Source organism: Leptonychotes weddellii, chromosome 2, assembly GCF_054177405.1.
Source record: "Leptonychotes weddellii isolate Sample4059 chromosome 2, ASM5417740v2, whole genome shotgun sequence".
Classification (NCBI taxonomy): Eukaryota; Metazoa; Chordata; class Mammalia; order Carnivora; family Phocidae; genus Leptonychotes; species Leptonychotes weddellii.
Window position 1 is genome coordinate 41873088 of NC_138370.1, and position 24156 is coordinate 41897243.

Sequence of the window (24156 nt, forward strand, 5' to 3'; positions counted from 1 at the left end):
ATGTCAAGCAGGGACGTAAGCAGCCAAGGATGTTGCAGCTGAGACCAGATATCACTAAAACCAGCACAGACTGGCAGTACTAAGAACTGATAATCAGTAAGGCTGGAGAACCTGGAAGAACCAAGAGCTGATAATCACTAGAACCAGGAGAGTCTTGCAAAGGCCCCAGACTGATTAAACTCCTTTAAACAGAGGATTTCTGCAGCAGACTGTCAGACTCTGCAGACACTGAGCCTTCCACTTGACTGTACTGACCGAAGGCCTTGCCTGATTGATCTTAAACATCAGAGAGATTCTCCACTGCTTGAACATAATAAGCAGTATGAGCTGAGAGCTGACCTAGACTGGACCGAGGCCTTACCTCAATTGTGCGTTCAGGGACTGACCTCGCATTTGGTTCAGTAACTTCTTGCCCCTTGTTATAGCTTCTCTGTTGTGTGATTTTGTATGGTACTTTGTTTTGTGTGTTGTGTATGAAGCCAAGTTAAATGCACAGTAACATGTCATTGAGTTTGGAATTCTGACGTTGTGGAAAGACACAACTCATGTAGGGGCCTTGATAGTGGGCTCGTGGCAGGGAAGAAAAACCCAAAACCTCAACGTACAAATAAATGAATAAAATCTATTCATGTGCGAGTGTTTCCTGATTTCTCCTCTCCCTATTTCTGCACAATTCATATTTCCAGCTCTCACAATGGGGGTTTTCTTTCCTTTTGGGATGGATTATTAGAATGAAGAGAGAAGCCAGAGCAGAATGACTTGGGCCAGGGGAAGAACCATGCCAGAGAAACCACACTGATCTATAAAATCAAGAGCCAAGGGGGAAGTGTGAAGAGAGAGAAAAGCAGTTAGGTTTTTGGCTTGTTGGGAGTTTGGGGGTTCAGAATGCCATTGCCTCGACAGTAATTAGAGACTGTGAGAGAACTGAGGAACGAAGGAAGGTATTAAAAAGAAAACCATAGTCCAAAATGGAGTCATTTATGTTAAGGGCCCCATGTTAGCAAACCAAGATTTAATACTAACCTAATTGTAGTATTATATATCTCCCAGGAATATAACCTTTAACCAGTCAACATGGAATTTCCTAGTCAGCACTAGGAAATTTACCAACAGACTCCTTCCATTCCCCTTAGGAAAGCAACCTTACCTAAAACAATGTGTTCTTTGCTAATAATTTCCATTGTTAGGTTCTCTCTACCTTTCAAAACCTGTCCTTTTCTGTAGCTCAACAGAGCTCCTTTCTATTTACTAGATAGGATGCTACCTGATTCACAAATTGATCAACAGAGTCAATTTAGTCTTTTAAATTACTCAGTTGAATTTCTGTTATTTAACAAAGGGAGACCTGATAAATACTGTCAAGAGTTTTAAACTGGTTCTGCTGTGATTTTTCTTTAAAAACACGAAATGAAAATTGGAATTCATTTTAAAATTACTTTTAGGCAGTGCTCTGTGGTTCTGTAGAAACTGAGCTACATGGGGACCCAGGATGATTACGGTTACAAAAAAATTTTCATGTGATATTATTATCACTGTAAGAAATCAGAAATAACCAAAAATGCCTAACAATAGAGAATCAGCTATGCAAACTGTAATATCTCAACATGATAAGAGAAAGTATGACATTACAGATTGATGGTGGATTTGGGAATGAGGCCATTGGAAGTCTCACATACAGTATTCTATTATTTCTAATACTTTTTAAAAATAAATCACTAAATCCCAGTTCCACCACTAACAACTTCTCAATTTCCTCATTTATACATTAAGAATAATTATATCTAAATTGTAGGGTTGTTGTGAGGATTAAATGAAATAATATATGTATAAAATTCTTTTTTTTTTAAAGATCTTATTTATTTATTTGACAGAGAGAAACAGTGAGAGAGGGAACACAAGCAGGGGGAGTGGGAAAGGGAGAAGCAGGCTTCCCACTAAGCAGGGAGCCTGATGCAGGGCTCGATCCCAGAACTCTGGGATTATGACCTTAGCCGAAGGCAGACACTTAACGGCTGAGCCACCCAGGCGCCCTGCTATATGTATAAAATTCTTAATAAGGTGCATGCCTCATTGTAGACATGGTAGCTATCATTATAAAATATCAAAGTGATGTTAAGAATAATAAATCAGTGTGAAAAGAATATATATGCAAACAATTAAATTAAATTAAAAAGCATAAGATTATCATGTCCGTGCATTGGCAAGGATGGGAAGCACATTTAGAATGACTGAGGTTAGCTCATTTACTTTCATTGCTGCCCACAAAGAGAATGAGCTCAGGTTGAAGAACAGTGATTTAAAATGAATATAAAAGAACCTAGGATTATAAAATGCTTAAGAAATCTATAAAAGAAAACATTAAAACATTTTCCTCTAGAGATTAAAAAGATAATTACGTTGGTTTCTCATTTATTTCCCTGATTACCGTGGTCAAAAGGTAATTTATATCTGGCTTTGATAGGTGTTCTTTGCCTCAGGGATTTTTCCTTTCTAATTGTGTTTGTTTAGGCTAATAGAAAATGAATTTGCATTCCTTGAACTCCTACCAATTGAAGGTGGGTTGATGACTCAGAAGAATGTTTCACGGTTGGGGAAAATCCCTTTGGAATTTAAAAGGTGCTAGGAATAATCCAAAAAGTAAATAATCCGGGGAAGAGTTAACTGTCCAGGAATTCAATAATCTCCTACATCTCTCCCATCACCTTTCAAGTAAAAATACCCAAAACATAGTAGCCAGGAATCCAAGATGTGAGATTTGGGGAGGAGCTAGGACCATTCTTCCATCCTGGTATCACTTACGGTACCTCCCTTTACAGTTAGTTCCTTTTTAAAAATATTATATTATATCAATTGTATTATGCTATGTTATATCACAATTATGATATGATTATATTTTATAATTATTTTAATGCCTTTTTATAGGGCTTTCAGGACTCAATAGAACTGTGAAAATCCTATGTTTGGAGTAGTTGTTCCAAGGATTTTTACTGCAGTTGCAGGAAGTGAGGACAGTTGCTAGAGACTTCGGGTTCCACTTATCTCACTCCGACTGGCAAGGAAAAGTTCACAGCGAGTGAGGGACAAGATGAAGAGGAAGGCTTGTTATTGTTTGCTTATTGGTTATTTATCTCAATCTGGTTGAGTTGCTTTTTTTTAAGATTTTATTTATTTATTTGAGCAAGAGAGCAAGAGAGAAAGAGATTGAGATAACAAGTTGGGGGAGGGGCAGAGGAAGAAAGAGGCTCCCCGCTGAGCAGAGAGACAGATGCAGGACTTGATCCCAAGACCCTGGGGTCATGACCTGAGCCAAAGGCAGACACAACCGACTGAGCCACCCAGGCATCCCTCTGGTTGAATTTCTGAGTCCTATTATCAAAAACTGACTTTCACATTAAAGTATAAACATACTATTATTTAAAAGTTTCAAAAAGGTACATATACAATTAAACATGAAAATCCTCTGTGACTGCTCTTCCCCATCCAATCTCATTCCATCCTCCAGATGGACACTATGCACAATTTGGTGCACAATTTAAAGTTTGTTTGTTTTTTTTTTTTTAAAGATTTTATTTATTTATTTGACAGAGAGAGACACAGCGAGAGAGGGAACACAAGCAGGAGGAGTGGGAGAGGGAGAAGCAGGCTTCCTGCGGAGCAGGGAGCCCGACGCGGGGCTCGATCCCAGGACCCTGGGATCATGACCTGAGCTGAAGGCAGACGCTTAACGACTGAGCCACCCAGGCATCCCCACAATTTAAAGTTATGCATTTCTATGCATGAGCATACACATAGAGCCATCAATAAGGAAACGGTTAAATAAATTAAAGAGTATACCCATCCTGTAGGATACTGTGCAGCAGTTTAAAAAACAAACAAAATATAGCCATAAATGACCTGATATGTAAAGAACCCAGAGCATATTGTTTTCTCATTCATTCATGGCATATTCATTTTTTTATTCATTCCTTCATCACAGCTATACCACAATCTATTTATTCAATTTATTACCGACACCATTTACAATACCAAAAAAACCAAAAAACAAAAAACAAAACCCAACTGCAGTATTCTGAAACATGCCTTTTCATGTGCTATGTAAATATTTCTCTAGTACAGATAAATAGAAGTGGAGTTACAGGTTCAAAGGACATTTGCATTTAAAACTTTAATCAATCTTGTCAAATTGTCTTTTAAAAGTCTTTACCATCGGGCACCTGGGTGGCTTCAGTTGGTTAAGCGACTACCTTTGGCTCAGGTCGTGATCCTGGAGTCCAGGGATCGAGTCCCGCATCGGACTCCCTGCTCAGCGGGGAGTCTGCTTCTTCCTGTGACCCTCCCCCCTCTCATGCTCTCTCTCTCATTCTCTCTCTCTCAAATAAATAAAATCTTTAAAAAATTTAAAAAAAAAAAAAAGTCTTTACCATCTGGAGCGCCTGGGTGGCTCAGTTGTTAAGCGTCTGCCTTCGGCTCAGGTCATGATCCCGGGGTCCTGGGATCAAGCCCCGCATCGGGCTCCCTGCTCAGCGGGAAGCCTGCTTCTCCCTCTCCCATTCCCCCTGCTTGTGTTCCCTCTCTCGCTGTGTCTCTCTCTGTCAAATAAATAAAATCTTTAAAAAAAAAAAAAAAGTCTTTACCATTTGACAGTCCCTCCAACTGTGTTTATGCATATCCTCCTACTCTCCAATAAATCCTTACTTACATAGGATATTACCTAGCTCCTCAATTTTGTCACATAGGCAAAAGGAGGGGTTGGGAATCTCATTGTTTTAATTTGTATTTCTCTAATTTTAGTGAAACAGATCATATTTTATATGTTTATTGGCCATTTATATATTTTTGTATATTTCTCATTCTTCTGTTAGCTCCTTATTCCAGAGGGGGGTTTGTATTTTTCTTACTGATTTGTAGGAACTCTTTATAATCCTAGATATTAATCTTTACCTATCATGCAACTTGCAAAATATTTTCTCCTGCTTCTCTTTTGAATTTTAGCTCTGATTATGGTTGTTGCCAGCAAATTAAAAGTAATGCTTTCTACTTTTTTCAAATAACACTATTATTTTTTTATACTTTATTTTTTTAAGATTTTATTTATTTTATTTGACAGAGAGAGAGAGAGAGACAGTGAGGGGGAGTGGGAGAGGGAGAGGGAGAAGCAAGCTCTCCGTTGAGCAGGGAGCCCAAGCGGGGCTCGATCCCAGGACCCTGGGATTATGACCTGAGCTGAGGGCAGACGCTTAATTGACTAAGCCACCCAGGTGCCCCTATACTTTATTTTTAAGTAATCTCTATACCCAATGTGGGGATTGAACCCACAACCCTGAGATCAAGAGTTGCATGCTCTACCAACAGAGCCAGCTAGATGCCCCCATTATTATTTCTGTTAACAACACAGAAGGTGAGAAAAAGTTTGAGATGCTTTCTTTTCAACTAAAATATTTCTGCTGTTGTTCTGGGAGTTGTTTTTCTTAGGAGGCAATTGCCTTTTCTAACAGGGATTGAAGGGCAGAGAAGATTTAAGAGATAAGGGATTAACTAGTAGCATGGAACTGGAAAGTAGAGGAGCTTTTCAGTTTCTCTTAATTATTTTGTTTGTTACTGTACAGACAATCAGACAAGACCATGTGCTAATGTATAAACAAAAATGACATTCTATGGCCAAATATCTTTTGGACTACCTATCATTGGATAGATTTCATATTATATCTTACTTCACAATGTCCAGATTATTTTAAAAAATGACTTTACTTCTAATACAAGATTGAGCCTTCAACTGATACTTGATCCCTACAATGAATAGCCCAAGTAATGCTAAGTAAAAGAAGTTGTATACTTATTTCTCCTTTCTTTTCTTGGAAGTGTATTTCTTATGTTATCAACCTGTTATGGTGTTCCTGAAAATAAACAAAAAAAAATCTAAAAACTAAAATGTGGGAGTTCCTGGGTGGCTCAGTCAGTTGAGTGTCTGCCTTCAGCTCGGGTCATGATCCTGGGGTCCTGGGATCCAGCCCTGCCTGCGGCTTTCTGCTCAGCCGGCTGGGAGCTTGCTTCTCCCTCTCCCTCTGCCTGCCACTCCACCTGCTTGTGCTTGCGCCATCTCTGTCAAATGAATAAATAAAATCTTAAAAAAAGAAAAAATAATAAAAACTAAAATGGAGAGAGAAAATTAAATAAGGCAAATTGGAAATATGCCCCTTAAACAATTCATGTGGCTTTTGTGCTGATATATAGACTACCATATGATATAGTGAATTTAAGGAATAAATTTGTTGTGGGACAAAGAGAAAAACCAATATCATTTATTCATTTAGAAAGCATTTATTAAATGCCTCGTAGTGTTAAAGAATGTGTAAGGAGCAAGATATAGAACCATGTCTTTCCCTCTGTAAATTAGTCTATTGGAGAAGAGAGATAATTAGTGATCTTTGCAAATATATTTCTATTAGCTTTGGTAAAAGAAAAGAATAAGCAAGATCTTTACAAAGTGTAAAGACCTTGAATTTTTTACAGGATGATATAAAAAATACTTAACAGCTGTTAATGCCACCAACCAATGAAAAGTTGGTCACCCCAACTACTGGCTGAACACTGGCCTTGGTTACATTAATTAGGGGTTTCCACTGATAGTATGTGGAATGGTAGTGTAAAAACAGTCATTCTAAATAAGTCTCTTTTTAAGTTTTTGGTAACAGATATAAAGTTAGTTTAGAAATATAAATAGGATTTGAGAAAAACTCAGCTAGATTTTAAATTTTTGATATTTTTCATTTCTTAATTTTTATATTTACTTTATAAAATTTTTTTAGATAATACAGTCACATGATTAAAAAAATCAAAAGGTACAAAAGGCTATTCAGCTAAAGGAGTCCCTTCCACCCTGTCCCAGACTCACAGTTCTCCCTGGGGGAAACCAATGTTGCCCCTTTTCTTGTGCATCCTTCCAGATATACTATGTATATAATTTTTTAAAAACTTACTTAGGTAACAAATATCCTAGACTGGAGCTTATAGGCCAGCACAAAAAAGAACTAGTGACCAACTAAGACAACCAAGAACATTAAGAAATAGTATTTTAGGGACACCTGGGTGACTCAGTCGTTAAGCATCTGCCTTCGGCTCAGGTCATGATCCCAGGGTCCTGAGATTGGGCCCCACATAGGGCTCCCTGCTCCTCTCTCTCCCTCCGCCACTCCCCCTGCTTGTGTTCCTGCTCTCACTAACACTCTCTCTGTCAAAAAAAAAATAATAATAACTTAAAAAAATAGTATTTTATATTAATCTTAGTGCAACAGACTGAATGTATCCCCCCAAAATTCATACGTTGAAACCTAACCCACAAGGTGATGGTACTAGGAGGGGGGTGCTTTGGGAGGGAGTTAGGTCAAGAGGGTGAAGCCCTCATGAATGGGATTAGTGTCCTTATAGAAGAGACCCCAGAGAGCTCCCTCTCCCCATCTGCTATGCGAGGACACAACGAAAAGACTGCCATCTATGAACCAGAAAATGGGATATCCCCAGACACCAAATCTGCCCACGCCCTGATCTTGGACTTCCCAGCCTCTATAACGATGAGAGATAAATTTCTGTTGCTTATAAGCCACCCAGTTGATGTGTATTTTGTTACAGAAGCCCAAACTTCTCTAAGACACTTAGTTACTGAAACTCCTAGGAAAGGGCGTCCTGTCCACTGTTACATTCCAGGTCAGAGATGTTCCCTTAAGGAAAAAGCGTTGACTATATGCTTTAAAGATGGGATATTTCAAGTTGATTACACATAACAAGAGTTAAGGAATCTAAGTACAGTTTTATTTATTTATTTATTTTATTTTTATTTTTTTAATTTTATTTATTTATTTGACAGAGAGAGAAACACAGCGAGAGAGGGAACACAAGCAGGGGCAGAGGGAGAGGGAGAAGCAGGCTCTCTGCTGAGCAGGGAGCCCGATGTGGGACTCGATCCCAGGACCCTGGGATCATGACCTGAGCCGAAGGCAGACGCTTAACGACTGAGCCACCCAGGCGCCCCAGGCTTTCTTATTTTCTGATATGTGTATATCAGATTGTAATTTTTCTCTGAGTACAGCCACCCAGGCGCCCTACAGTTTTGTTTTTTTTTTTTAAAGATTTTATTTATTTATTCATGAGAGACAGAGAGAGAGAGAGAGGCAGAGGGAGAAGCAGGCTCCCAAAGAGCAGGGAGCCTAATGCGGGACTCGATCCCAGGACCCTGGGATCATGACCTGAGCCGAAGGCAGACGCTTAACCATCTGAGCCACCCAGGCACCCGCCCTACAGTTTTTTTTAAAAAGTAATCCTGATTTCTTTTTAAAACTAAGATATAGTTCACATGTCATATACAATTCAGTGGTTTTTAGAATAATCAGAAGGTTGTATAGCCATCACTGCTATCTAATTCCAGAACATTTTCATTATCCCCCAGAAGAAATCTTATACCCATTACCATCAATCCCCCAGCCCCTGGAAACCAGTAATCTATTTTTTTTTTTAAAGATTTTGTTTATTTATTTATTTGACAGAGAGAGAGAAACAGCATGAGAGGGGATAGGGTCAGAGGGAGAAGCGGGCTCCCTGCTGAGCTGGGAGCCCAACGTGGGACTCGATCCCAGGACTCCGGGATCATGACCTGAGCCGAAGGCAGTCGCTTAACCAACTGAGCCACCCAGGCACCCGAAACCAGTAATCTATTTTGTGTCTCTATGGATTTGCCTATTCTGGACATTTCGTACAAATGGGATCATGTGATATTTGGCCTCTGTGTCTAGTTTCTTTCATTTAGCGTATTATTTTTTAAAAAGATTTTAGTTATTTATTTATTTATTTTAAAAGATTTTATTTATTTATTTGACAGAGAGAGAGAGAGAGAGACACAGCAAGAGAGGGAACACAAGCAGGGGGAGTGGGAGAGGGAGAAACAGGCCTCCCGCTGAGCAGGGAGCCAGATGTGGGGCTCGATCCTGGGACCCCAGGATCATGACCTGAGCCGAAGGCAGATGCTTAACAACTGAGCCACCCGGGTGCCCCAAGATTTTATTGATTTATTTGAGAGAGAGAGAGGGTGCACGTGCGCTCATGAGTGGGGGAGGGGCAGAGGCACAGGGAGAGGGAAAAGCAGACTCCCTGCTGAGCAGGGAGCCCAAGGTGGGGCTCCATCCCAGGACACTGAGACATTGACCTGAGCCAAAGGCAGATGCTTAACTGACTGAGCCACCCAGGTCCCAGGACCCTGGGATCATGACCTGAACCAAAGGCAGACACTTAACCGACTGAGCCACCCAGGCGCCCCTCAATTAGCGGATTATTTTTAAGGTTTATCCATGTTATAGCATGTATCAGTACTTTATTTCTTTCTCTTACCTTTTAAAATTTTCTTACCTTTTAAAAATTTTAGTAAAACATATGTAACATAAAATGTACCATTTTAACCATTTTTAAGTGTACAGTTCAAGGGCGTTAAGTACATTCATACTATTGCACAACCATCCCCCCATCCACCTCCAGAACTTTCTCATCCTCTCAAACTGAAACTCTGTACCTATTAAATAATAATTCCATATCCCTTGGTAATCTCTATTCTACTTTCTGTCTCTATGAATTTGACTACTCTAGGTACCTCATATAAATGGAATCATACAATTGTTGTCCTTTTGCGTCTGGCTTATTTCACTTAGCGTATTGCCTTCAGAGTTCATCCATATTGTAGCTTGTATCAGAATTTCCTTCCTTTTTAAGGCTGAATAATATTCCATTGTATGGATAGACCACTTTGTGTTTATCCATTCTTCAGTTGATGGATATTTGGGTGTTTACATGTTTTGACTATTATGATTAATGCTGCTATTAACATTCATGTACACATTTTTGCATGACCATATATTTTCAATTCTCTTGGGTGGTAGAGACAGGTGGGGCCATAGAGGAATTTGATGAGTAGTCAACACAGCTCAGAGACTAATCATGACCCAGGGAAGGACAATGATCACTGGGACTTTGTGTCTCCTTTGAGGAAAGGGTGAGGATGCTTTCAGTTGTGTAGAGGATAGTTGTGTCTTGTTAAATAAAAGCATAAAGTTGTTACAGTTTTCCTTTGGAAATTTAAGTATAGGTAGAAGGGTATAGAAGGATGCTAAGTAGCCCAGTGGATGAACTGTGCTAGTTACCAAGCTGTCATCTCAGATCCAACTCCCCTTTATAAACCCTACTTCGTGAGAGACAGAATGCTATTTTGTGAGTATAGAACTGTTATTGATACATACAGAGAGTACCAGTCAAATTTCTCAGGCAATGAGTGATCACTTATTACTTTATGTTCAAACTGAATTCTTTGGGCTCTATGATAATGTGACATAATAGAGAAGTAACTATATTTTAAATGGTTACCCATTTTCCAAGCAGAGCTCTTCTTTCTTCAAATACCTACAATAAATAAAAAGAATGGAATGATTTTATATTTCATGGTTCAAAATACCCATTATAAGAAAGATATCATTAAACTATCAATAAATAAAAATTGACAGTCTTTCATTATACGAATCAAGTATAAAAAGACAGATTTCATTCCTGAGAGGGTACTTTACTTATTTTTAACTTGGAGATGATATCGTTTTTCTCAGTTTATCCATGTGGAATAACTCATCTTAAAGAAAAAGCAATGCTTTTTTTAAAGGAAAGAATAAGAAAAGAATGGAATGGCAAAGTGAAACCAATTTTGGAATTTGAAAGGAGATGAAAAAACGGACAAAGGAAAAACAGGAAAGTGGGGATCCTCCCCCAAATATCAATAGTATGAGAGCCTGTGAAATTTATGAATGAGCAGCTCTGTTTTTTATATTTCGGTGTGTACACATATCATGGGTGTACATGCGCTGATATGTTTGTAGGATTAGAAATTTGTGTATGTGTACCTCTGGGCTTACAACTCAGTGTTTATCTGGATAGGCTTGTTATTATATACTAGTTAGCACAGACACCATGTCATTGTTACATCTCTACTGTAGAGTACATAGCATATTACAGGTATGCCTGTTTGCTGGATTGAATGAATCGGTTGTGATAAGGAATATCCTTACGGATGTATCGGTACAATGTGAGTGGATTTCTGTATTAGTGTAGAGATGTTTTTCTGAGCCTCAGTCATATGTGTATTTGAATGAATGAGGAAAGGAGACTGATGGGAGAATGTTTGGCAGAGGAGGGAGTTATGGAGAGAGGAAGCAAGGGAGAGTCATGGACAGATGCGAATGTCTCTCTCAATCCCACACTCAGCCCCTCTTGTCAGCTTTCAAAATTGGGATTGATGTTTTTCCCTTCCTTTTAGCGCTGCCTAAATTCTCTAGCGCTGTAAGAATGTTCCCACTTGGAGACTAGCTAAGGCTCATTTCTTCCCTTTTTATGGAGGAGGAGCTGGTTTTATGCTTCTTTTTTTTTTTTTTTAAGATTTTATTTATTTATTTGACAGAGAGAGAGACAGCGAGAGAGGGAACACAAGCAGGGGGAGGGGAGAGGGAGAAGCAGGCTTCCCACGGAGCAGAGAGCCCGATGTGGGGCTCGATCCCAGGATCCCAGGATCATGACCTGAGCCAAAGGCAGACGCTTAACGACTGAGCCACCCAGGCGCCCCTGGTTTTATGCTTCCAACAAGATAATGCTTTCCTTCCTTTTTTAGGCTCTCAAATGCTAGTTTGAAAGGGCATACAAAAGGGGGTTTGAAATAATTGGTTCAACAACAATCTCAAGGCCAGTGAAACATCAGTTTTGTTCCTGGCCATAGAATCTCCTACATTACAGGTAGACACTTTTCTCACATTAGAGAAGAAGGAAAAGGATGCCCTTCTCCCCTGCCCCCTATTAACCTTCACCTGGGCTATTAGGACCCTCAAATAATGGCACAGATAAACGTGGGATTTCTGGATGAAAATAGAAGAGAACTTATAGAATATAGAAGATTTAAAAATGTGGATTCAGATATTTCCTGAACTCTTGCCCTCTGTCTAACCAAAGCCTATCAATCATCTGTTGGTCAATCCAAGTCACCAGCACCAGCACTTCTCAGATGCCCAGGGGATCTAGCTCCTCCCAACTCATATTCCAGTTATAGCCCACGCTCCACGTGGGCTTTATAGGGTTTGCTATGGCTCTCTCATTGTCTCTGGTCATTTCATCTTCCCATGTGGATTACAACCACTTTCTCTATAATCTGTCTAGGTTGCAAGGCAGGCCCTCAATAAACACCTGCTGATTGAACAACAACAAAAAAGTTTCAAAAGTCATAGCATTTTAGAGCTAAAAGGAACCCCTAAGATCTTTTGAATTTCCTTATTTTAGAGAGGACAAGAAGAGGACCAAAGGCTTACATTTAAAAATTTTTAAAAATCACTGGTTCCAGGCTGTCTGTTCAGCTCAACTCTGTACTGGGTTCCTCACTAGAACCATGGTCTTCCCTAACCTGACTTCCAGCCATACATTTGCAATAACTGTTGGGGGAAGAAGAAAATGTTAGGTCCCAAGACCACAACCTCTTTTTAAAAGGAGGATGAGATGACCATCATGGCGCCCAGTGACAATATGGGGCATTGGAAACAAAGGGGCATTGACTTGAAGAGGAGAGGAATTTTAGCGAGAAGGTAGCAGGAAAGGAATGGGGTGGGAGGTGGGGAGTGTCACTCAGGCAAAAACAGTAGTTTTTTGTTTTGTTTTTTTTTTGGAGGGTGGGGAGGGGCAGAGGCAGAGGGAGAGAGAGAATCTTAAGCAGACTCCACGCCCAGTGCAGAGCCCAATGTGGGGCTAGATCTCACAGGCCTGAGACCATGACCTGAGCTGAAATCAAGTCAGATGCTTAACCAACTAAGCCACCCAGGAGTCCCTAAAACAATAGTCTTTAGAAGGCCAATGACCAAGTCTAAGCAGGTCCAAGCAAATCCAGTTCTTACAAAGGCCACTAAACCCAAGTAGAAAGTGATGGGAGTGAGGGGGGAGAGGAAAACCAATAGACAAGCTCAGATCTGGTTCTGACTCTACCCTTGTAAGAAAGAGAATTTGGGACACATTATTTGTCAGGGTCTCAGTCAGTCTTATATTTTCTGGTTTGGAGCAAGTCTTCATTCCAAAGATTTGCAATCAGGTTTGTCATCTTAAAGAGCTGGAAAACAAAGTATTGATTCAAAATAGAAATATAAAATGGATCTTCTTTCCTCGCAGAGCACTGCAGTTTGTTTATATCACAGTTTACTTGGAGCCTGCTGTTAAGTCAAAATCCTACGGTTGTTATTTTAGTCTGTTGACAGTGCAGTTACATATTTCACCATGTGACATCATTACAGTGTACGAGTGAGACATTTAGGGGCTCCTAAATTATGATTGATTAATGGCAACAAGGTGCTTTTTCTCAGAACACCTTTTAACATGTATTGTACTATATCTCGAAAAAGAAATGTTGGTTACTTTCAATTAAAACACTAGATGGCAGGTGTGCCTGGGTGGCTCAGTTGGTTAAGCGTCTGCCTTTGGCTCAGGTTATGATCCCAGGGTCCTGGGCCAGAGCCCCATGTCGGGCTCCCTGCTCCTTGGGGAGTCTGCTTCTCCCTCTCTGCCTGCCCCTCCCTCTGCTTGTACTCTCTCTCTCTCTGTGTGTCAAATAAATAAATAAAATCTTAAAAAAGTAAATAAAACACTAGATGGCAAAGAAATGCATACTTTAAAAACATTCTTCCTCTCAAAATTCATAATGCCCAAGTTATTTTGAAATCTGTTACATTTGCCTATGCTGATCGTGCTCTCTTTGAAGACATCTGAATTTGAATTCAATCTCTCTGCTTCAAGTCTGCTGTGAAGTTCAATTCCTGTACACCGATGAGCACCGAGTGTTGTATGGAGGTATTGAATCACGACATTGTACACCTGAAACTAATATGACACTGTATGTTAACTAACTAGAATTTAAGTGAAAACTTAAAAAAAAAATCCTGTGACCCTTTTTAAGACTGAAATAGTTACATATTTTCTATTTTACTATAGAATTGAAGACAAAAATAAAACAGACAACAGAACCTCAAAATTATACCAATCATTGGTGACACATGCCCTATTTAGAAGTATAGAAAAAACCTTGAAATTATTGTATGGAGTCCTTCTGACCAGCTATATCCTTGGTGTCTATTTTTAATGTCTTTTACACAGTCAGAATGTTAGATCTGGAAGCAACCTCTGAGGTAATCTGATCCAACATACTTATTTTATAAAGGAGGATGGTAAAGCCCAGAGAAAGTAGGTGACTTACTCAAGTCATACAGGAAATTATCATTGATCTGGAACCAGAATTTTCAATTCCCAGAATTATTGTTCTCTCTCTAATTTATATTGTTTTTAGATTGTTTTCGAATTTGGAATTTTAGAAATTGTATTGCACTATGTAAAGTAAAAAATGAAAGCTTTCTTCTAACAGGACCACCTCCCCCAATGCCATCCAACTCTTCTGGGGAAACCACTATTAATAGTTTGGTATTGGGGCACCTGGCTGGCTCAGTCAGTAGAGCATGTGATTCTTGATCTCAGGGTTGTGAGCTCAAGCCTCACATTGGGTGTAGAGATTACTTAAAAAAAATAGTTTGGTATACCTGTATACAAATTTTATGTGTATCTATGTACATTTATACATATACATACATGTATATACACATGCACAGATTTTAAAAAAATAGTTTTACTCCAAACTGGAACCTAATGAAACCACAAAATAACTTTTTGATAAAAAATGAGAGGTCTAGGAGCACCTGGGTGGCTCAGTTGGTTAAACATCCGACTCTTGATTTCAGCTCAGGTCATGATCTTGGGGTTGTGGGATCACGCCCTGGGTGAGGCTCCTCGCTCAGCCGAGAGCCTGCTTAAGATTCCCTCTCTCCCTCTCTCTCTGCACCCCCCTCAAACCAATAAATCTTTTTAAAAAATGAGAGGTCTAAAGAACAAAATAAATATTATCTCTAGAAATTATCATTTCGAGACAAAAGCTATTAAAAAACCAAGATAAGACAATGTAATGCTGGCTGTGATGCACTGTCCAGGATTTATTCACCCACTTGGTGGGGAGTGCTGCTGGCTGTCAGCCATAAGCTTGAGAGCTCGGCTTTGTTCAAGGTCAAGCCCTTCATGGGGCAGCTAGCATCTACTGAACGGTCAGTGTAGAAGTATATTTTCTATTATTTATTTATTTATTTATTTATTTAAGTAATCTCTACACCCAACGTGGGGTTCAAACTCACAACCCTGAGATCAAGAGTCAGATGTTCCACCAACTAAGCCAGCCAGGCGCCCCCAGTGTGGAAGTATAAAGGCTGGTGGCTACAGGGCCAGGCCTCAAAACCCGTGGCCTTTTCTCCCTTCCCCTCCTCTCCTCCCCTCACCCACTTCTCCCTTCTTTCCCTTCCCTTCCCTCGTGCCAATCCAGAGAGCCCTCCACAATCGATGCCCTACATGCTAATCTCAGAGTCTGCTTCTCTAGTAAACCAACCTGCAACAGGCAATCAAGATACTTTTTTTTCTCCCTAGCTGCTAAATCGATCAAGACTTCGAATTTTTCAAAGAAAATCTCTGAAATCAAGGCATCCAACAAATAGGTATTTCAATTCAAGTCACTTTTTTGCATATGTGTAGAGCCTTCACAATTCTAGGAGAAAACAGATTTCAAAACTAAACACCGAAGTTTTTTTTAGGGGGAGGGGGGCAAAGCAGAGAAGCTGTTATATAAACTGTTGGAGTGCCAAGAACACTTACAAACAGGTGCTCAATAAACAGTTGTTGAGCTGAATATAAAGGGCTTTCAACAGACTTGGTTGTGTTCAGGGCCAGATGAAGGCCAGACGTCTGTCTCTCATTCTCTGCCTTTCCTTTTGTTTCTCCTGGCCCCTCCTCTTATTCTATGTCTCATTCTTCTTTCCTCACTTCTTTTATCTTTTCCTTTTCAATCTCTCTCCCTTTTATTTCTCACTATTCTGATCGCTACACTCGCTGCTCTCTCTCTCCCAAGATTGCTCGTGTTTCACATCAGAGGAGTAGAACAGGAAAGTACTGAACAGGAGGGGTAGGGACTGATGCTCTTGTTTTCCCAGGGTGATTAGCATATCTGTTCGGTGTAGAGGCAAAGGGTCAAATCCAGACTAAGAAGGAGGGATGGAGGGACTAGAAGAGGAGCCTCAGTGAAGGAGGTCCCAGGGAGGGTGGCTGAACCCTGACTCTATCTTTTGTGCCTCAGGAACTCTATCAGGCACTGGAAATATAGAGAGAAGAGACAGAATCTCAACTCTTAACACATTACAGTCGAGGGGGAAAGTGGGTAAACAGTGATGAGAGCAAAGAGAAGCAAGCCGGAGAAGGCTTTCCAAAGAAAATGACATTTGAGTTAGCTCTTAGGGGAGGCAACAAGGGGAACAAAGGAGTGGAGGTGTGAGAGATTATGGCTCATCTGGAGGCCACTTAGTTGTTCCGGACCTAGGATGGGAGGAAAGCAGTGGCAGGGTTTGGAATTGAAAGGCTGGCTGAGGTCAACTTACAAAAGGTCCCCTGTGCTAGGTGTAGAGGTTTGGAATTTACTCTTTGGAGCAGAGTCTGTTATCAATTTCTCATGAAAGGATTAGCTTGGTATTTTATTTTTTTATTCTATTTCTTCTTCTTTTTTTAGTTTGGTATTTTAGAAAAATCACTCTGGGACCAGAATAGAAGATGGACTGGTAGGGATAGAGGCAGTGAAACCAGTTAGGGGTTACAGCGGTGCATCGGGCAAAGGGTAATGATGGTGTGAACCGATAATGTGAAGCTGGAGGCATATAGATGAATGAAGGAAAGGGGCCCAGATGAAGAGGAAGACTTCTAGAACTTGAAAATGAACTGGATGTGGAAGTGAGGGGGTGCTGGTAGACACACCTTCCTGAGCCTCCTTCTCATACTCCTAAATGTCTTGGAATGCCAAGAGTGCTAGGTGTCCATTGCTTTTTCCTTGGGCCATTTCTTGCCTTGAAGCAAGGCAACCTTGGGTAATGAGGTACTATCTCCCTTTGGGACCAAGAGCAGGCTCTTACTGCTTACTATAAAAGCAAAGGATTCCCTGTGCTCACTGTTCCTCAGTTGTGATGCAAACCCATGGTGTATGTAGTATTTTTCTGGGCCTTCTGGAGTCTTGTGGGACAAGGTAGGCAAAGAGGACCAATGCAAATATGATGCTCCTGCCGCTTGCTGCACGGTGAGTAACAAAGATTTTTGTCTCTGATTCAAGAATCTTGTGTTTTCCTATGAAACAGTAGTGTCTCCTATGCCATAAGTAACAGGCTAAGTTATTAGCTTGTAAATTGGGGAAAACCAACCCAGAGCTGGCAGGGAGAAGGATAATTTCTGGCTTGAGTGACTTGGTGTCAAGTGGTGCCTTTTACCAGGAGGAGGAACTGGTGTGTAGGAGCAAGATAATGAAGTCAGTCTTATTGATGTTGATTGTTTTTTACTGACAACTAGGTGTGGTCCTTATAATAGGTATTGATAATAGGAGTTCACTGACCTGTTGGTAACTTCTGCTCCCAACTGAAGCAGGAATAGAAATCCCCAGAGGCTAGCCAATCACACCCCAGCATGACACTCAGCTTCCCACCTCTGCGATCCTTTGGTGTATTCTGTTAGTGCTTTCCCAGAATGCAGGTAGGAAATAAACTTCTTAGGAGAAGCTGAGTAATGCGAGTAATCAATTGAGACTTACTCATTTTATTTGGTTAAATGGGAAGCATTATCCAGTAACTGCAACTCTAGCAAGAAAATTTTTTCTGGGAACTCCTCACAGACTACCTTCTCCTCTCTCATTCCTGGTGGTTCCAGCAGAGAACCAGTGATGGAAGAAAAAAGGCATTTGGGATGAGAGAGAGGAGGAGTGACAGTAGAGGAAAGAACAAATCTAAGACATTTTCATCATGGGCAGGGATTCTGTCTATTGCAAGGGCTCAATAAAAGTTTTTGAAAAAATTCTCCATTTGCTTTTTATTATAACCCATTACACAATCCTAAACAATTCCTGTTCATATTTTGATAACTAAGATTTTAATACTTTTTTTTCTTTAAGGCACGGATGCAACTGATAAAATAGCTCTGGTCACTTACCCGGTCATTCAAAAGCTGATGGTTTAGAGGTGTCCAGGTACTCATCTTTGTCTGCATTTTGGGACCATCTATGCTTTTTGGAGGTGCAAATGCCATCATGAAATAACGGACTATTCTTCCATAAGAAAAACCATACCTATCAGAAGAAATGAATCTTATAATCTTCAGAATACTAAAAATACTAACACCATACCATCTTTTAGTACATTGAGATAGAGAATTGGGGGGGCGGGGAGAACATTTACTGGGAGAATTTTACAGGTCAGGCACTTTATACGCATGCTCAATTAAAGCTCATAACAATCTGGTGAGGTAGTGGGTTTTAGCTCATTTTATAGATGAAGAAAATGAGGCTCATTGACATTACACACCCTGCCTAACTTTATACAGACAGTAGGTTGTGGAACTAGAAATCAGATCAGGTCTATTTAAATCACTCTTAGCTAAGAACATACCCTAATGGCCAGAAAGAAGTCTTTTAATTTATAAAATCACAGTGCAATAGAAAGCACTCCATCCTGGTCCCTTGTGTCTTTCTTCCTCCCCCCTTTGTGATATCTAAGTAACAAGGGTTCTAGCTTGACATCATATTTAAGAAGTAGAATGATGTAATGGACAAAGCCAAGCCTTAGAGATGGACAGATTTGAGTTTACCGGGGGAAATGTGCTGTTTTTAGGTGCCCAGTATAGGTTTACATTAATTTGATTAAAACATTTTAATTTCCATGAAGAATTACTTTCCCCTCATTGTTTAGAATCTGCTGGGTTGGTTAATCAAGGTGGCCTCACCTTCTCCAGCTAAGACCTGGTCATGAGACCAAGCTAGGCCAGTTGGACTGACGCTAGCTCATCCTAAACTTGACAGCTGAGGTGGTTGTTCACAATAGCATCGATGCTCTGTTAAGTTGCTTCTGCTGCCTCACCCCTCAGAAGCCCCTTGTCCTTTCTTGCCCATTTTTTGTGAGCCACCTGATATCCTTGCAGTAAATTTCTTCTTTTCGCTTACTTACATTGCAAATATTACATTTGCTTACATTAAAAAATTACAAAACTTTTTACCTTTATACAGGTTTAATCCTGGCTTTAAAACTTACTAGCTATATAATGTTTTGCAAATTATTCAGTCTATCTGAGCATTCAATCTATCTGCATCTACCTTCAACCACTGTTTCAAAGATAGGAGAAAATGGGTCCAGCAGAGTGCCTGACAAATGGGCAGTCTCAGTAACTAGTAACTTTCCTGCAGTCTTTCTTAGAACTTTACAGAGTGCCTCAAAACTTATCAGAGGAGGGCACCTGGGTAGTTCAGTTGGTTGAGCATCTGCCTTCAGCTCAGGTCATGATCTCAGGGTCAAGCCCCTGCTCAGTGGAGAGTCTGCTTCTCTCTCCTTCTACCCCTCTCTCTGCTCATGCTCTCTCTCTCTCAAATAAATAAATAAAATTGTAAAAAAACTATTAGAGGGCCATAGCAAAATATTTTAAGGTGGAAAACATTTAAAGCAGATTTGAGGATAGTTTCAATATTACATCCTCAGAGTTTCTGCTTGCTTCTGCCTTCCTTCCTCTCTGAAGGTGGGTTTCATATCAGAAGGTGGTAATGGTGACTGAGAGAGCCAGGGCTTGCCTGCATGATCTCTGGGCTCCAAAAATTACTCTACAGAAGCAAAGATTGGACAATAAAAAAAAAAAACCACATTACTTTTTGGCTGATATGGGATTCCCCCAAAAGCTAGATCTGAAATCTTTGAGGCTCTCTCTTGACAGGTAATATTCGCTCTCAGGTTTGAGTTATAGCTGAAGATAAAGCCAATGTCTGAAAACCACAGGGGCATCATTACACAATCCTTCTTGGTAGTTGCCTACTGCCACCAAACCACTGGTATAAAGTGGACTCACATCAGCACTCACGTTCTTCCCAACCTCTAACACCTAAGTATCTGAGTCACACATGTTTAGCCAAATTGCAAAAGGTATAAGAAATTATTTCATTACAGTATTATTAATTGGCAGCTATAAAAGTACGTGTGAGTGGGCAAATTATAGATACAAAGCATGGTCTCTGAGCCTAGATCTGCCCAGTTAAAAATCATGTTATTTCTTTTTTTTTTTATTGTTCTTATTTACGTCTGATCTTTCCTCTCTTTAAACCAGTTGTTGTTTTTAATCTTTTTTTTTTTGAGGGCCATAAAACTCTTTGAGAACATGATGAAAGCTATGAATCCTTTCCCTACAAAACTGCACATGAACATAAAATTTTGCTTACCCCAGGTGAAAAACTCCCGCTATAAGCTGAGAACTTTCTAGTTTGTGGAGAAAACAAGCTAGGCACAATTTCTGAATTAAGACAAAGTAGCTTCTCTTGGGCTTTCCTAAGGCCCTGCACTGGATGTTTCCTTTTTCCTGGTTCCTAACAGTTAGAAATTATTTGAATTAGACTTTCTTCAATCAGCTTGGTTTTCAGGGGTGGGGCTGGCCAAGAGAAACAGCCCTCTTGGTAATACAGTCCTGCTGAAGCATTCAAATGCGGTTGTCCTGCCCTTGCTTTCGTCATTATCCTTTTGTGGTTTTTTCCTCCTCCTTCCATTCCAGAAGATGGGCACTGTACATATCTGCATGCACACACATGTTCACGGCATAAACACTCAGGACGACTACAAAGACAGACATTTTTATATAACATACACAAGAAAGAACTGTCCCCACTCTGTCAACAAGACAAAGCAAGTTGTCTTCCTCTCCTTCCACATATAAGCTTGCTGTTGTTTTTGGTGTGACCTCTTTCCACCTTAGTGGCTGTCTTTGAATGTTGATCTTTAATTTTTCTCTGAATGAAATGGAAGAAAGGGGTGCCTGGGTGGCTCAGTCGGTTGAGTGTCTGCCTTCGGCCCAGGTCACGATCCCGGGGTCCTGGGATCGAGCCCCGCATCGGGCTCTCTGCTTAGTGGGGGGTCTGGTTCTCCCTCTGCTCCTCACCCCACTCGTGCTCTGTCTCTCATAAATAAATAAAATCTTTAAAAAAAATAAAAAATATTAAAAAAAGAAAAGGAAGAAAGAGGGTCTTTGGCCCTAATCCTCAATGTATGGTTCTAGTTCCACAGCTAGGATGGGTCCTCTGGTAAAGTTTCAATGGTCACAAACCTCCAATCCCATTTTCTGAGCCATTCCTCACACTGCAACCATTATTTGACTTTACTAAGGACCTATTAGTCCTGTGTCAGGGGGTACAAAGATAAGAGTCTCTGCTTTAATAGAGCATGCAGTCTACTGTTAGAGAGGGTTTTTTTTTTTGCAAAAAAATGTATATACTTACAGTGTACAACTTAATATTTTGATATATGTATACATTGTGAAATGATTACAATCAAAGTATTTAACACATCCATCACCTCCCATAGTTACCATTTGTGTGTGTGTGTGTGTATGTGTGTATGTGTGGTGAGAACACTTGGGAACTACTCTCTTACTAGTTTTCAAGTATAAAACATATTATTACTAATTATAGTCACCATGCAGGACATTAGATCTCCAGAACTTACTTATCTTATAACTGAAAGTTTGTACCCTTGGATCAATGTCTCCCCATTTCCCTCACCCCACAGCCTCTGGTAACCACCATTCTACTAAGGGAAATATTTTTTAAAAGACCAGTTGAGGGGCACCTGGGTGGTTCAGTGGGTTAAGCCTCTGCCTTTGGCTGATCCCAGGGTCCTGGAATGTAGCCCAAGTTGGGCTCTCTGCTCGGCGGGGTGTCTGCTTCTTCCTCTCCCTCTGCCTGCTGCTTCCCCTGCCTGTGCATGCTCTCTCTCTCTTTCAAATAAATTAATAAAATCTTAAAAGAAAAAAAGACCAGTTGATTGTGTCACTTTTCAGCTCAAAAACATTCAGAGGCTCTCTGATGGCTACAACATAATCAGAGTCCTTAGCATGGAAGTCTAGGTCCACTATGAATTTACCTCAATCTACCTTTTCAGCCTCATCCCCCGCTCTCTCCCTTCATGCACTATCTGCCCAGACACACTGAACTTTGGTACAAAACAACTAGTACAGAACTCTGATGCTTCTTTCCTCATGTGGTTTTCTTACATTGCTCACGTGAATCCTAATCCCACTGCTACATAATTGGTGCTCAAATATTTGTCAAATCAACTGAATGAATGAATACAATAGTGGAGAAGAAGCAGTTTAAAGATTAAAACTAATAGAAATGTAGGATAAAACTCACAACATTATGAATTGAGCACTGGAATTAAACTCAGGACTATCGGGTTTTTATTTGGAATTTACAGAGCAGAATAGGATTGAGTTTCTCTGCCAACACACATTGTACATTGCAGTATCATCAGAGAAGGAAATGATATCATCATGAAACAAGGTATGGTTAGATTTAAATACAAATTCATCTTATATTCAACTAGTTAGAAACAAAGCAAAAGCTACACTAAAGACAAAGAGCTAGTGTTTGATAGGCACAGAAATAAATTGTTGTTGTTAATTTCGTAAGTATGAAGCATCTGGCACTTTAACTGCCCTTGAAACGGAGCAAAATGTAATCCCCAGGAGCACTAACAAGGTTTCCGAGAGGCCCAGGAGGATCTCAGAGTGGAGCTCTGAAAAGAGTCTCCATCCTTCTCATGCACTGCCCACTGCTCTCACCTCTTTCAGCTCACCTCCCTCTTCAAGCCTCAAGCGCTGGTGTTGCCATGGCAGCCTTTTCTTTGCCTCTGTCCAGCCCCCACCCTTCTTCCAGTAATCCAATCACCACCTATAAATCCTTTCGCTGGCATCCGGGGTCTCTTAGGCAACAATGTGTGGTCTCTTGATTGGTCAAGAGGTTCGGGAGGGCTGGCTCCAAAATTCGGCACACGGATAATATTAAAAAGCCCGAGCGCCAAGAGGGTGGAAGGGGCTGCAATCTCCCAATATTACGCTGGGAGAAAGATGTGTCCAATCCTAACACAAGCAGCACTGACAGGCACTCAAGACATATTTGTGTTCCAACTGAGGGCAACCTACTGAGCATGCCCAATTATAGTTCTCTGGTCATTCCGGGGCTCCGAAATGTAAACTCCACTTTTCCGGGTTTTAAGAGTGGCCAACAGGTAAAACGGGGTAGGAGGAAAAAGAACATGCCACTGGTTCAATGGAAGAATAGCACCTGCAACCGGAAGTGGAAGGACGTGGGAAAATTGCCCAACACACAAACTCACAAATGATTCAACATGAATTTCAACGGGAATTCAGGCTGACTGACAGATACACCAGGGAACCAGCAGATGGCATGGCTTAATAAGAATAACTACAAATTTGGAAAATTTTACAGTCCGGTCTAATTTAATTAAATTTCTTGAGCACCCACCATGTAATAAGGGGCAGAGTGAGAACACAAGGATAAAAAAGATCTAATGAGAAAGACTGGAAAATGCAGTGTGTAAATAACAAATATAAGGCCCACATTGATAACTGTTGTGATAGAACTATAAACACGTGCTGGAGAACAACCAAAAATTCAAAATTCCAGACGGAGCTACTTCGGTAAATACAAAGCAGTTCCTATGGGCAGCAAGTAACAACAAAAAGACAAAACAAAAACCCCCCAAACCTTCACTATCTTATGCTTCCTAAAGTAGGTAAGAATATGCTCTCGTCCAACTTAAACAAATGTAAACCTATGTTTGTATCGTTTCATAGTTTTGAAATAGGCAGCATTTGTATATCTCCAACTTGAAATAGAAGAGTGAAGCTCATAGAGATTGTTGCTTGAGTTAACAAAGGATCTGTAAGTGGCCAAATTGAAATTACAACCTAGGTTGTCTGGGGCGCCTGGGTGGCTCAGTTGGTTAAGCGACTGCCTTCGGCTCAGGTCATGATCCTGGAGTCCCGGGATCGAGTCCCGCATCAGGCTCCTTGCTCGGCAGGGAGTCTGCTTCTCCCTCTGACCCTCCTCCCTCTCATGCTCTCTGTCTCTCATTCTCTCTGTCTCAAATAAATAAAAATAAAAATTAAAAAAAAAAA

At 40.4% G+C, this 24156-nt stretch overlaps 1 protein-coding gene across 3 annotated transcripts in view; it reads right to left on the minus strand.

Annotated features, from left to right (window-relative positions):
* The window catches only part of FBXO16 (F-box protein 16), a 60919-nt gene that overhangs the window by 33374 nt on the left and 3389 nt on the right, over positions 1–24156 (minus strand). Inside the window, exons 1-3 of one of the 3 annotated variants that reach the window (XM_031030030.2) lie at positions 22798–22960; positions 18145–18280; positions 10399–10434 (exon numbers count right to left, since the gene is read on the minus strand). In XM_031030030.2, coding sequence (XP_030885890.1) covers positions 10399–10434; positions 18145–18243 — 135 coding nt within the window. In that variant the 5' untranslated portion in view covers positions 18244–18280; positions 22798–22960. Of the gene's footprint in view, positions 1–10398; positions 10435–18144; positions 18281–22797; positions 22961–24156 lie in introns of those variants that run through there. The other 2 variants (XM_031030035.2, XM_031030031.2) reach the window with 2 other exon arrangements.